The 14,770-nt window shown below is 37.8% G+C and overlaps 3 protein-coding genes across 3 annotated transcripts; 2 read left to right on the top strand and 1 right to left on the bottom strand.

The window, feature by feature from the left end:
- Nucleotides 1-426: 426 nt before the first annotated feature.
- Nucleotides 427-2,335, bottom strand: LOC143462847 (kelch-like protein 41a). Its single transcript, XM_076961148.1, has one exon. The coding sequence runs from the start codon at nucleotides 2,213-2,215 to the stop codon at nucleotides 836-838; it is 1,380 nt and encodes a 459-aa protein (XP_076817263.1). The 5' UTR covers nucleotides 2,216-2,335; the 3' UTR covers nucleotides 427-835.
- A 536-nt stretch (nucleotides 2,336-2,871) lies between these two features.
- On the top strand, nucleotides 2,872-3,390 carry LOC143462125 (beta-1,3-galactosyltransferase brn-like). The gene has a single exon (XM_076960168.1). The coding sequence runs from the start codon at nucleotides 2,872-2,874 to the stop codon at nucleotides 3,388-3,390; it is 519 nt and encodes a 172-aa protein (XP_076816283.1).
- Nucleotides 3,391-6,656: 3,266 nt separating this feature from the next.
- Nucleotides 6,657-12,798, top strand: LOC143462124 (uncharacterized). Its single transcript, XM_076960167.1, has 5 exons — nucleotides 6,657-7,215; nucleotides 7,783-8,346; nucleotides 11,588-11,802; nucleotides 11,927-12,155; nucleotides 12,255-12,798. The coding sequence occupies exons 1-5, from the start codon at nucleotides 7,007-7,009 to the stop codon at nucleotides 12,796-12,798; spliced, it is 1,761 nt and encodes a 586-aa protein (XP_076816282.1). The 5' UTR covers nucleotides 6,657-7,006.
- The last annotated feature ends 1,972 nt before the right edge of the window (nucleotides 12,799-14,770 follow it).

Here is a 14,770-nt window from a genome sequence, read left to right as displayed (position 1 = left end):
TTCGTGTTATAACAGAGAGAATTTCTTTTGAGCTCTGTTGTTATATGGCTTCACTTATTCTTATATTTTATGTGTACGGTTTAGGGCTTTAGGCTAAAAAATCTAAGTCATACCACGTCACGAATGTTATCTCCAATTCGTTGTACAAGAGATCACAAATGAAAAACCACAGCCTAATTGTAAACACTAGTTTTCGGGAATTCTTTTATTGTTGTTTCAAGTTACGGTGGTTTGCTTCTTTAACTATCGGTTTGATAAGCTGCGTCGAGCTGATACTTGCATGGAATGACCGTTTCTCTGTGCTCAGGATTACGTAGCATGATTTTGTTAGTATGATCTATGAACACTTCTGCTAGTACTTCTTCAAACATTTTATTAGGGAACTGATAGCAGCTGTGTATGAAGTGATTACATTGCTTAGCAGACTAAAAATTCACCAGTTTGTATTCAATAATATTAGAACAACTTTTGAAAGGGACTGTGTTTACAGTGCGTTCTTTGACAAATGCTACATCACGAAAATGGAAAAAGAAGGTGCACCACATAGAAAAAATGCCATGTCAAACAAGATATTTACAAGCGTAACTTTATAACTGCATCACAAGTTGACTAAGAAAGAATTGCGTGAATCTAAATTCAAGATCATAGAAGTAACTAAAACCAAATAAATGACTAGTGGCAGTATAAAAGATGTCTATCGAAGAGATATCATAAAATTAAGATGCAATGAAAATTATTTTGGAAATGTTAACAGACTCAAACTTAAGAGCTCGAGTCAAAAAACAAAAATTAAAAACTGGACATTTAATACCAGTTAGTGAGAAAAAAATCACCATCACTTGTCTAGTTGCAGAAGCATCCAACAATTCTTCACAGAGTCGTAAACTTCTACATCAGAGTGATCTTTTGAATTAACTACATAAATGTTTCCGTTAGAAACACAAGCGGTATGATTAGATCTTGGCTTATGCATGGAGGCAACATAGATCCACACTTTAGCTGATGGGTCATACTTCTCCACCGATGCTGTGGTAGAGTCGCCCCTGGTTTTCCCACCAATTGCATAAATGTGATTGTTAAGAACTACTGCAGCAAAATCTGTTCGAGTTTTCTTCATGGGCGCAATTCTACTCCAGATTTCCCCATCATAGCATTCCACACAACGCAGAACCCGTGACTGGTTGGGGGTACCACCCATGGCGTAGAGGCATCCATTGAAGGAGACCAATGTTAAACCTTCTCGTTTCTGCAACATGCTTGGTGTCCAAACCCACATTTTGTCATCAATGTCATAAGCTTCGACGCTGGACAACCAGCGTGAGTTGTGCTCAAGCCCTCCCGCTACATAAATGCAACCCTCCAAGATTGTGCACCCAAATTTTCGCCTACCAACGCTTAAGTCTCGCAAACGAATCCATTTAGTTACAGACGCTGTTTGGATGCAATTGCACCCAAATTCTGTCGAAGATCTGCTGATTTGTGGACGAGTTCCTCCTATTGCAAACAGTTTGTCACCCTGCACAATCACAACAGAGTTTTCCTTCCCGGGATAATAGACGGGATGGTAATCAGTATCAGACGAAATAATCTGCGACAATGATTTTTCTGTAGCATCAAAGACTGTATATTCTGATTGGTGTCCAAACTCATCTCGCTTGAGCGTGATAGCGATATGATTGCTGCTACAATCTTCAGTGAAACGACTCCGTTTTATTTCACTGATTTTTGCCAAGATCTCTGGATAGTCCTCTTTCACAAGCTTGTTACTCCTCTCAGCTTCATTCAAGTATTTTGTCTTAAGTTGCTGCAGCTTAATTCGATCAAACAACTTAGGAAAATATTCCTTACGTTCATTTTTCCTGTGTTCAGTCCAGGAGGTAATACATTTAAGCAGATCCATGCCATTGTTATCGGCCTTCAAGTCCAAAAATGATTCAAAGTCATGAAATTCTAACTCGTTGATCTTATTGCTGGAACACAAATTGATGCTGAAATCGACTCTTCGCGCAATGCTCTGAGACATTGCATTGTATTTGTTCAACAATATCCAGTCTGCCAGGAGTGTGTCTTCATTGCTGTTGGCAACAATAAAATCAGTGCATTCTGTTTTGATGAGTGGAATTTGTAGAAAATCTGCAGCTGCCAGCACATCACCAACATTGTCACAGGTTAATAAGTCGTCATCAGAGTAAAGCCCATCAACAATAATCTTCATGATATCAACAGGTATTCCGATAATGTTTGTTGAATTTTTACAATTGTCATGCAAATCTGATGAGAGAAGGGTTTTGAAATATTCAGAATGTGGCACCAACACACATTTATGCACCCTAAATTCCTCACTCGTAACAATAATAGTAAAATCGCACAAAGTTTCAGATGTTTTTCTGTCTTCGTTAAGGTACTGCCAAACATCAGTTGCCTTTTCCTTCTTTAAGCGATTGTAAAAATTCTCTTCATAAGCAGGGTAACTATAGTCGAACAAATCCGTCTCTTCATCAGAATAGCATGATCAGAATAGCATAATCAGCATGAATATTTTCATTAATTCGGCTGCATCCTACGGGAGACGTTGCGAATGGATTCGTAAAACCTGGGGTTCTATTGGCTATCTCGATGGCGCCACATTTTAAACTGTTTTTGTGATTGGTCAAGCAAAGGCAACTACTCAAGCTCTATTGGACGAGAAATATAGCAGATACGGAGACATAGGGCATGTCGACGCTTCAGACGCATACCTGTGAGTGAAAGATGTGTTATTTTTTATTCACATATTCCACGTGGTATACTGTACTTCTAAATCATGGATTTCTACTTAATAAACAATGCATTAACGACTTCAGAGATGACGGTTTGCGGACGTTATCAGAGATGCAGTGGACCTCAGACAAGCTTCCCCGTCAATATTTCTACTCCAGCGGTGATGATGATATGATGATTGATCTCGTTAAAGTAAAGGAGGCCGTTGATCAAAACATTGCAAAAATTTCTGATGAAAAGTGGCCAGAATTTCCAATCATTTGCACTTTCGAAACATCCTTGGTTGAAAGCAAGCCTATTCGATGGAAGCTATCAAAAAATTATATCTCAGAAAAAGATTACCGTTGGCCATTTTGGCCCAAGTTTTGCCTCGGTGGATTCTACACAACCAGCGTTCGCGTCATCACACAATTGTGGGAAGCGTCGTTGACTTCAAAGCGCATAAATACAGACGACGTTTTTATAACTGGAATACTTCGACAGAAAATTGGAATGCCCGATGAAATGGTGGTGCCAGGAATAAGTGAAACCTGCCAACACTTGGGCGGGTTTTTTGAAAACAAATTCAAGACAATGTGGTCAGAAAGAAAGAAGAAATTTGAAAACAAGAGCATCTGTTTTAAACTTTAAGATTACATGGTCTACGAGTTCGTGTTATAACAAAGATAATTTCTTTTGAGCTCTGTTGTTATATAGCTTCACTTATTCATATATTTTATGTGTACGGTTTAGGGCAGAAGTGTCCAACCTTTTTGGCCAAAGGGCCACATGCGATTTACGAATGATTGCGCGGGCCACTTGAATGTTTACTGCTAATAATTTCTAATTAAAACCCTCACACCAAAATTCTAATCTTAGAAATATGAATTATCCTCTTTTGCAATTATAAGAACAATAAACATACCAAGATATAGTAAATTCAACAAAGTTGTTACTGCACGTCGACATTTCACTGTAAAGTTTGGCACTGTTTTTCTCAAACAAGTTTGGCAATATTCGGTGAGATGGAGGATGTAGCAATGCGAAGCGAGTTTTTCACATGGCTGTCAGAAATTAGTAAAGAAATAATAAATGCCAATTTCTCGGAATGTAAGTTCGCCATAAATTACGTAGGCCAAGTAGTTGGTAATAGCCTATAAGTCATATCGAAAAATACCGCGCGGGCCAAGGGTTGGACACCTCTTGGTTTAGGGTTTAAGGCTAAAAAGGATAAGTCATACACGTCACGGAGGTTATTTCCAATTCGTTGTACAAGAAATCACAAATGAAAGAACATAACCATAGCCATATGCACTTGCACTTGCGTTGTGTGTGCTACAATTTATTTGAAAGAATTAAATTAATCAAGGTTGACCAACTTTAATCTCGACTTCTGCATGGCAGGTTACAGTCATACCGAAAATTGATCACCAGGTTTGCCTCGCTAAATGACTTTGTCAACTAAATACCGGTATGTGACAAAATGTCTGATTTTAATACTTTTATGTGTATATTTTAATAATTGGTACATTCACCATTTAGACATTTACTGCACAGTATGAATTGTTAGTTTTTAAGTTTTAAACTTGAATACATAACACTACACTATGCCGAGTTGTGTGCAATCTATCGCATATATAGTGTTTGTGATTTAGTCGCGTATTTCAGTGTGTTGTTTCATCCTTTGTTATCCGTTGTTAACCCTTCATCCAGTTTTCCGTCAATTGTTTATTCATTTTCATAATTTATTCGTTGTCATCCTGTATTTCGAGCCATCCCTGTACTCAATTAAGCAAGAATCGTTTCTTGCTTCTATAAATTTAATCATTAATCAAGCGAGCCATTTCAAACTGCGCGCTTGAACTAACCGTTGGTTATTTTCAAGGTTGTGACTAGGATCCTCCCATGCTGTATGCGCTATTGTGACTAGGATCGGAATACGCTGTATGCGTAAAGCGTTTTTATTTATTCAAGACGTCCGATTAAATTGTTTTTATTTATAACTTGACTTGTAAGATGGGTTAATGTCGAGGAGGCAGTTTACAACTTCATGATTGTCCGTTTGAAGCGGGGAAACGCGAAACTGAAGACGTTGGCATGACTTTATGAAAAACAGGAGTCAGAAAGTCGCTTGTCTGTAAAGTTAGCTGAAAATTTTACGAACAAGTATCCAAGTTTGGGGAGTAACTTTTGATAAGTTTGCATCTGCTTTGTTGCAGTGGAAAAGAAAACCATGACTCAGGCTCCAACCACAAAAGACCTACAGCTGGCACGCAGTGTTAGTTAAGTGAAAATGAGATGAAGCGCTGTGGCGCTTGAGGGTCCCAACTCCGAACAAATGACGAGGTTGCTTTCCAAGCAGACATAAATAAGCAAAAAGTGCATACCAAGCGCACAGTAATAAACACAATGTCTAATTAAGAAATACTTAACGCGGTTAGCCCAAAGGTTGGACAAAATCAACGCGCGGTGGCGCTAAAATCATCACAGTACTGTAAAGATCTAAATAAACTAAAAGATTATTCCCTGCATTTAAAGAAAAGGAAAAGATGTAAAACCATTGCAAGATAAGTGAATAAAATATTTCAGATCTCACCCTCATTAAGCCGAAACAACCAAATTTAGTCTAGGCTGCTGCTGATAAAAATGTATATTTTAGGACTTATATACACTGGAGAGCGTTTTCAACGGTTAAGGTCGCCTTGCTGTATCTGTATCAGCAGAAGAATGTTTAACATTTTCAATGATAGGTTATGTGAAGAAGCTCTTAAAGAGTAGGGCTACCATATATCCTCTTTTAGGAGGATTTGTTCTCATTTCTAAAGAAAAATGAATTGTCCTCTGAGGACACTGAAAAATGCCCAAATGTCCTCCTTTTTTGCATTTTGCGTTTTCTTGCTTAAATTTTCAACAGAATTATATGTTTATGTGACTTTTCGGCATGAGGCCTAAGTCAAGTCAAATGAATTTTCAGCGACAGCACGAGGTCTAATCATTTTTCTTATCATTGTTTTAATTTAGACAAACATAAAATCTAAATAAAGCTAAGCAACAATGCCAAAGAGGAACACTGTGTTTTCTGATGAACTGCGGCAGAAGTAGGCCTATCCTTGTTTCAGAAAAGGACGTAATGATTCTGAAGCCGAATACATTACTTGGGCATATGCGTATAATTATCCAAAAACATGTGATAAATTCTTTAAACGTAAAACTTTATTTGCATTGTACTTGCTGGCGAAATGGTCCTCTTTTTTGGCGATGAAAATATGGTAGGCCTATTAAAGAGTCAACTTAGTGATGGGCGTTTGCCCCTTTTCTTCGGTTATATTTTGATGCCATTCTCTGACTATCATCATTACTTGTTGCGTTATGCAAAGGTTTAAATCGCTCTGCTGAGTGCATACACATTCGTGTAAGTGAATTTACGACGAAAATGTGGCAGAGTGTGAATATGAATTTTTGCCTAAATCTGGAACCAGTTTTGTTTCACACTTAAGCCCGAACCCGAACCCGAACAGCTCTGAAAAGAGTTACAACTCCGATTCATAATATATCATAAATAATTTTATTTTTGCTTTATCCATATATCTTACTCCTATATCTTCAGTTTGTAATTTGAAAAGAAATGCTATTTCTTGTCGGTCGCAACAAAATTTTTAAATATTTTGCTGTTGTGTTGGGGCTTGTGACTTGGAATATCCTACTGCTTACAATGCAAGCCAGCTATGTAAAGCTTCAACAGTAAGTATATATCGGAAACTTTTTCGAATTTCAAAACAAAAGACAGAAACCTAAGTTTCAATCGAATGAATCGACTTGTCTTAACTCAATACCTTGTGTTAAAGTAAAAAATATTTCTTAGACATGCTGCGTTTAACAATAAGCCATGGCTTTTGATTTGCAGCCAAAGTTGTAAAAGGTCAAATAATCTCGAAACCGTTAACAACACAGCGACGCAGAAGGAAATGACGTTGCAATCAAGAAACGTCACAACCTTGAACAAAACCTACGCTTCCAATAAATCGCTTTATAGCACAATTTCTAGTTCCGCAAAGTCGAACAAGTTTTTAAAAGAACCAAATTTTTATTCCAATAACGACAAAAGCAGCTGTTTACTTGGTACGTTAATATGACTAACACTTTCAAAAAAAAGTTTACTGCAATTAAACAAGTTACAACATTCTGAATTACACTTATAAATCAAATGAGGTTGAAATTGTGAAACTGGCCTTGGTATATTTTCGCAGGAAAAAACATATCCTGGAGCATGATTATTTTCATCAAGTCGGCTGCATCTTACGGGAGACGTCGCGAATGGATTCGTAACACCTGGGGTTCTATTGGCTATCTCGATGGCGCCACTTTCCAAACTGTTTTTGTGATTGGTCAAGCGGATGCAAGGACTCAAGTTCTATTGGACGAGGAATATAACAGGTTTGGAGACATATTACAAGTCAACGCTTCGGACGCATACCAGTGAGTGAAATATGTGCTTAGATGTATGGCAGGGGCGGGCAACTTCTTCGGTCGGCGGGCCTGATATGAGAAAATGAAGTACTTGGCGGGCCGGATCCCGGAATCGAAACAGTAATCGTGTATTTAAACACCTATGCAAGGAATAAATCGTATTTAATGTAAACTTTAACCCTATTTTCCCTAGGTGTGGCTTCTCTTGCACACAGTCACAGCAAAACGTGGCGTACAGTTGCATTGTTTACTGTAGAAACTTGAAATTTGTTGACCTTTCCTAAAAAATGTTCAGCTATCTCTCCATGTCTGTTTTATCATGTAAGACCGGAAACTGTCTGCGGGGAGCTCAAAATCCCGTCGCGGGCCGGATACGTTCCCGCGGGCCGTATGTTGCCCGCCCCTGATGTATGGTATACTACTCACCTACACCCATAAGTAGTTAATCCGGAATGAACTCATATTAAAAAGTTGGGTTTTGGGGAAAACGGAAACCAGTTTTTTCAGTTCAGTGTTCCTTTTAATTTCATCTCCTCCATTAGACGTATTTGTCAAAATCCATTTTCACGATTACAGAGATGTCGGTTTCAAGACGTTATCGGGGATGCAGTGGACCTCAGATAAGCTTCCCCTCAAAGATTTCTACTCCAGTGGTGATGATGATATGATGATTGATCTCGTAAAATTAAAAGAGGCCGTTGATGAAAACATTGCAAAAATTTCTGAGGAAAAGTGGCCAGAATTCCCAATCATTTGCACTTACGAAACAAGCTGGGTTATAAGCAAGCCTATTCGCGGGAAGATATCAAAAAATTATATCTCAGAAAAAGATTACCGTTGGCCATTTTGGCCCAAGTATTGCCTCGGTGGATTCTACACAACCAGCGTTCGCGTCATTAGACAATTGTGGGAAGCGTCGTTGACTTCAAAGCGCATAAATACAGACGACGTTTTCATAACTGGAATACTTCGACAGAAAATTGGAATGCCCGATGAAATGGTGGTGCCAGGAATAAGTGAAACCTGCCAACATTTGGGCGGGTTTATTGAAAACAGATTCAAGACAATATGGTCAGAAAGAAAGAAGAAATTTGAAAACAAGAGCATTTTTTTTAAACCTCAAGATTACATGATCTACGAGTTCGTGTTATAACAGACACAATTTCTTTTGAGCTCTGTTGTTATATGGCTTCACTTATTCTTATATTTTATGTGTACGGTTTAGGGCAGAAGTGTCCAACCTTTTTGGCCAAAGGGCCACATGCGATTTACGAATGATTGCGCGGGCCACTTGAATGTTTACTGCTAATAATTTCTAATTAAAACCCTCACACCAAAATTCTAATCTTAGAAATATGAATTATCCTCTTTTGCAATTATAAGAACAATAAACATACCAAGATATAGTAAATTCAACAAAGTTGTTACTGCACGTCGACATTTCAATGTAAAGTTTGGCACTGTTTTTCTCAAACAAGTTTGGCAATATTCGGTGAGATGGACGATGTAGCAATGCGAAGCGAGTTTTTCACATGGCTGTCAGAAATTAGTAAACAAACAATAAATGCCAATTTCTCGGAATGTAAGTTCGCCATAAATTACGTAGGCCAAGTAGTTGGTAATAGCCTATAAGTCATATCGAAAAATACCGCGCGGGCCACGGGTTGGACACCCCTTGGTTTAGGGTTTAAGGCTAAAAAGGATAAGTCATACACGTCACGGAGGTTATCTCCAATTCGTTGTACAAGAAATCACAAATGAAAAAACATAGCCATAGCCATACCCACTTGCACTTGCGTTGTGTGTGCTACAATTTATTTTAAAGAATTAAGTTATTCACAGTTGACCAACTTTAATCTCGACTTCTGCATGGCAGGTTACAGTCATACCGAAATTTGATCACCAGGTTTGCCTCGCTAAATGACTTTGTCAACTAAATACCGGTATGTGACAAAATGTCTGATTTTAATACTTTTATGTATATACTTTATTAATTGGTACATTCACCATTTAGACATTTACTGCACGGTATGAGTTGTTAGTTTTTAAGTTTTAAACTTGACAACATAACACTACACTATGCCGAGTTGTGTGCAATCTATCGCGTATATAGCGTTTGTGATTTAGTCGCGTATTTCAGTGTGTTGTTTCATCCTTTGTTATCCGTTGTTAACCCTTCATCCAGTTTTCCGTCCATTGTTTATTCATTTTCATAATTTATTCGTTGTCATCCTGTATTTTGAGCCATCCCTGTACTCAAAGCAAGAATCGTTTCTTGCTTCTATAAATTTAATCATTAATCAAGCGGACCATTTCAAACTGCTCGCTTGAACTAACCGTTGGTTATTTTCAAGGTTGTGACTAGGATCCTCCCATGCTGTATGTGCTATTGTGACTAGGATCGGAATACGCTGTATGCGTAAAGCGTTTTAATTTATTCAAGACGTCCGATTAAATTGATTTTATTTATAACTTGACTTGTAAGATGGGTTAATGTCGAGGAGGCAGTTTACAACTTCATGATTGTCCGTTTAAAGCGGGGAAACGCGAAACTGAAGACGTTGGCGTGTCGTTATGAAAAACAGGAGTCAGAAAGTCGCTTGTCTGTAAAGTTAGCTGAATATATTACGAACAAGCATCCAGGTTTGGGGAGTAACTTTTGATAAGTTTTCATCTGCTTTGTTGCAGTGGAAAAGAAAACCATGACTCATGCTCCAACCACAAAAGACCTACACAGCTGGCACGCAGTGTTAGTTAAGTGAAAATGAGATGAAGTGCTGTGGCGCTTGAGGGTCCCAACTTCGAACAAATGACGAGGTTGCTTTCCAAGCAGACATAAATAAGCAAAAATTGCATACCAAGCGCACAGTAATAAACACAATGTCTAATTAAGAAATACTTAACGCGGTTAGCCCAAAGGTTGGACAAAATCAACGTGCGGTGGCGCTAAAATCATCACAGTACTGTAAAGATCTAAATAAACTAAAAGATTATTCCCTGCATTTAAAGAAAAGGAAAAGATGTAAAACCATTGCAAGATAAGTGAAAAAAATATTTCAGATCTCACCCTCATTAAGCCGAAACGACCAAATTTAGTCTTGGCTGCTGCTGATAAAAATGTATATTTTAGGACTTATATACACTGAAGAGCGCTTTCAACGGTTAATGTCGCCTTGCTGTATCCGTATCAGCAGACGAATGTTTAACATTTTCAATGATAGGTTATGTGAAGAAGCTCTTAAAGAGTAGGGCTACCATATATCCTCTTTTAGGAGGATTTGTTCTCTTTTCTAAAGAAAAATGAATTGTCCTCCGAGGACACTGAAAAATGCCCAAATGTCCTCCTTTTTTGCATTTTGCGTTTTCTTGCTTAAATTTTCAACAGAATTATATATTTATGTGACTTTTCGGCATGAGGCCTAAGTCAAGTCAAATGACTTTTCAGCGACAGCACGAGGTCTAATCATTTTTCTTATAATTGTTTTAATTTAGACAAACATAAAATCTAAATAAAGCTAAGCAATAATGCCAAAGAGGAACACTGTGTTTTCTGATGAACTGCGGCAGAAGTAGGCCTATCCTTGTTTCAGAAAAGGACGAAATGATTCTGAAGCCGAATACATTACTTGGGCATATGCGTATAATTATCCAAAAACATGTGATAAATTCTTTAAACGTAAAACTTTATTTGCATTGTACTTGCTGGCGAAATGGTCCTCTTTTTTGGCGATGAAAATATGGTAGGCCTATTAAAGAGTCAACTTAGTGATGGGCGTTTGCCCCTTTTCTTCGGTTATATTTTGATGCCATTCTCTGACTATCATCATTACTTGTTGCGTTATGCAAAGGTTTAAATCGCTCTGCTGAGTGCATACACATTCGTGTAAGTGAATTTACGACGAAAATGTGGCAGAGTGTGAATATGAATTTTTGCCTAAATCTGGAACCAGTTTTGTTTCACACTTAAGCCCCAACCCGAACTCGAACCGAACATCTCTGAAAAGAGTTACGACTCCGATTCATAATATATCACGAATAAATTTTATTTTTACTTTTTCCATATATCTTACTCCTATATCTTCAGCTTGTAATTTGAAAAGAAATGCTATTTCTTGACGGTCACAACAAAAATTTTAAGTATTTTGCTGTTCTGTTTGGGCTTGTCATTTGGGTTCTGTTACTGCTTACCATGCAAGCCAGCTATGTAAAGCTTCAACAGTAAGTATATATCGGAAACATTTTCGAATTTCAAAACAAAAGACAGAAACCTAAGTTTCAATCGAATGAATCGACTTGTCTTAACTCAATATCTTGTGTAAAAGTAAAAAATATTTCTTACACATGCTGCGTTTAACAATAAGCCATGGTTTTTGATTTGCAGCCAAAGTTGTAAAAGGTCAAATAATCTCGAAGCCGTTAACAACGCAGCGACGCAGAAGGAAATGACGTTGCAATCAAGAAACGTCACAACCTTGAACAAAACCTACGCTTCCAATAAATCGCTTTATAGCACAATTTCAAGTTCCGCAAAGTCGAACAAGTTTTTAAAAGAACCAATGTTTTATTCCAATAACGACAAAAGCAGCTGTTTACTTGGTACGTTAATATGAATAAATTACTCAAAGACAAGTATACTGCAATTAAAAAGCAGTTTCAACATTCTGAATTACACATATTTAAATCAAACGACGTTGAAACTGACCTTGGTATATTCTCGCAGGAAAAAACATATCTTGGAGTATGATTATTTTCATCAAGTCGGCTGCATCTTACGGGAGACGTCGCGAATGGATTCGTAAAACCTGGGGTTCTATAGGCCATCTCGATGGCGCCACTTTCCAAATTGTTTTTGTGATTGGTCAAGCAAAGGCAACGACTCAAGCTTTATTGGACGAGGAATATGACAGATACGGAGATATATTGCAAGTCGACGTTTCGGACGCATACCAGTGAGTGAAATTTGTGTTATTTTTCACTCACATATATTCTACCTGGCATCTTCTAAATCATGGATTTCTATTTGATAAACAATGCTTCAATGATTTCAGAGATGTCGGTTTCAAGACGTTATCGGGGATGCGGTGGACCTCAGACAAGCTTCCTCATCAATATTTCTACTCCAGCGGTGATGATGATATGATGATTGATCTCGTAAAATTAATGGAGGCCGTTGATAAAAACATTGCAAAAATTTCTGAGGAAAAGTGGCCAGAATTTCCAATCATTTGCACTTACGAAACAAGAGAATCATCCCATCCTATACGGGACAAACAACACAAAAATTTTATTTCTCTACAAGATTATAGTGAGCCAAACTGGCCCAAGTTTTGCCTCGGTGGATTCTACACAACCAGCGTTCGCGTCATCAGACAATTGTGGGAAGCGTCGTTGACTTCAAAGCGCATAAATACAGACGACGTTTTCATAACTGGAATACTTCGACAGAAAATTGGAATGCCCGATGAAATGGTGGTGCCAGGAATAAGTGAAACCTGCCAACACTTGGACGGTTTTTTTGAAAACAAATTCAAGACAATGTGGTCAGAAAGAAAGAAGAAATTTGAAAACAAGAGCATCTGTTTTAAACTTTAAGATTACATGGTCTACGAGTTCGTGTTATAACAGAGAGAATTTCTTTTGAGCTCTGTTGTTATATGGCTTCACTTATTCTTATATTTTATGTGTACGGTATAGGCCTTTACGGTTTTAGGCTAAAAATGATAATTCATACCACGTCACGGAGGTTATCTCCAATTCGTTGTACATGAGATCACAAATGAAAAAACATAGCCATAGTCATACCCACTTGCAATTGCGTTGTGTGTGCTACAATTTATTTGAAAGAATTAAGTTAATTGAAGTTGACCAACTTCTATCTCGACTTCTGCATGGCAGGTTACAGTCATACCGAAATTTGATCACTTTAAAGGCAACATACCTCGTTAAATGACTTTGTCAACTAAATATGTGGCAAAAGGACTGATTTTAATATTTTATGTATATAGTTTATTAACTGGTACATTCACCATTTAGACATTTAATGCATGATATGAATTGTTAGTTTTGCACTTTTTAAACACGTACATTTAAGAAGTCAGCTGCATTCCTGAATTGCTATTATGAACCGAGTTGTGTGTAATCTATTGCGTTTATGGTGTTTGCATTTTAGTCGCGTACTTTAGTGTTTTTTCTTCCGTTGTTTGGCGTTGCTTGCGTGTCATAAAATGGCTGCTGTTTGTTTAATTCGAGACATTCCTGTACCCAAAGCAAGAATCGAGTCTCGTTTGTTAGAGTTTAATCATTAATCAAGCGAACCATTCCACACGGTGGGCTTGAACTAACCGTTGGTTATTTTCAAGGTTGTGACAAGGGTCGTCCCATGCTAAAAACGCTGTTGTGACTAGGATCGGAATACGCTGTATGCGTGAAGCGTTTTAATTTATTCAAGACATCCGGTTAAATTGATTTTATTTACAACTTGATTTATAAGGTGAGCTAACGTCGACGAGGCAGTTCAAAACTTTATGATTGTCCGTTTAAAGCGGAGAAACTCGAAACTGAAGAAGTTGGCGTGACGTTATGAAAAACAGGAGTCAGTAAGCTGCTTGTCTGTAAAGTTAGCTGAATATTTTACGAACAAGCATCCAGGTTTGGGGATTAAATTTGATAAGCCTTCATTTGCTTTGTTGCAGTTGAAAATAAAAAACATGACTCAGGCCCCAACCACAAAAGGCCTCAGCTGGCACGCAGTGTTAGTTAAGTGAAAATGAGATGAAGTGCTGTGGCGCGTGAGGGTCCCAACTCCGAACAAATGACGAGGTTGCTTTCCAAGCAGACATAAATAAGCAAAACGCGCATACCAAGCGCACAGTAATAAACACAATGTCTAATTAAGAAATATTTAAAGCGGTTAGCCCAAAGGTTGGACAAAGTCACCGTGCGGTGGCGCTACAACCGTCACAGTACTGTAAAGATCTAAATAAATTAAAAGATTACTCCCTGCATTTAAAGAAAGGGAAAATATGTAAAGCCATTACAAGATGCAAGATGGCCGCCTTGCTGTTTTCATACCAACAGATGGATTTGAAATTTGAATTATAGGTTATGTGCAGACACGTTCAAAGAGTCAACTAAGTGACGGACGTTTGCCACTTTTTTTCGGTTATATTTTGATGCCATTCTTTGACTACCATCATTTCTTGATGCGCTATGCGAGAGGTTTAAATCGCTCTGCTGAGTGCATACACATTCGTGTAAGTGAATTTACGACGAAAATGTGGCATTGTGTGAATATGAATTTTTGCCCAAATCTGGAACCAATTTTGTTTCACACTTAAGCCCCAACCCGAACTCGAACGGGAAAAGCTCTGAAAAGAGTTACAACTCTGATTCCTAATATATCACGAATAAATTTTTTTTTGCTTTGTCCATATATCTTACTCCTATATCTTCAGCTTGTAATTTGAAAAGAAATGCTATTTCTTGACGGTCACAACAAAATTTTTAAGTATTTTGCTGTTCTGTTTGGGCTTGTCATTTGGGTTCTGTTACTGCTTACCATGCA

The sequence above is a fragment of the Clavelina lepadiformis genome, chromosome 6 (genome assembly GCF_947623445.1).
Source record: "Clavelina lepadiformis chromosome 6, kaClaLepa1.1, whole genome shotgun sequence".
In the NCBI taxonomy this organism is placed as follows: domain Eukaryota; kingdom Metazoa; phylum Chordata; class Ascidiacea; order Aplousobranchia; family Clavelinidae; genus Clavelina; species Clavelina lepadiformis.
The sequence above is the reverse complement of the archived record's forward strand: the minus strand, read 5'-3'. Positions and strand labels throughout refer to the sequence as shown.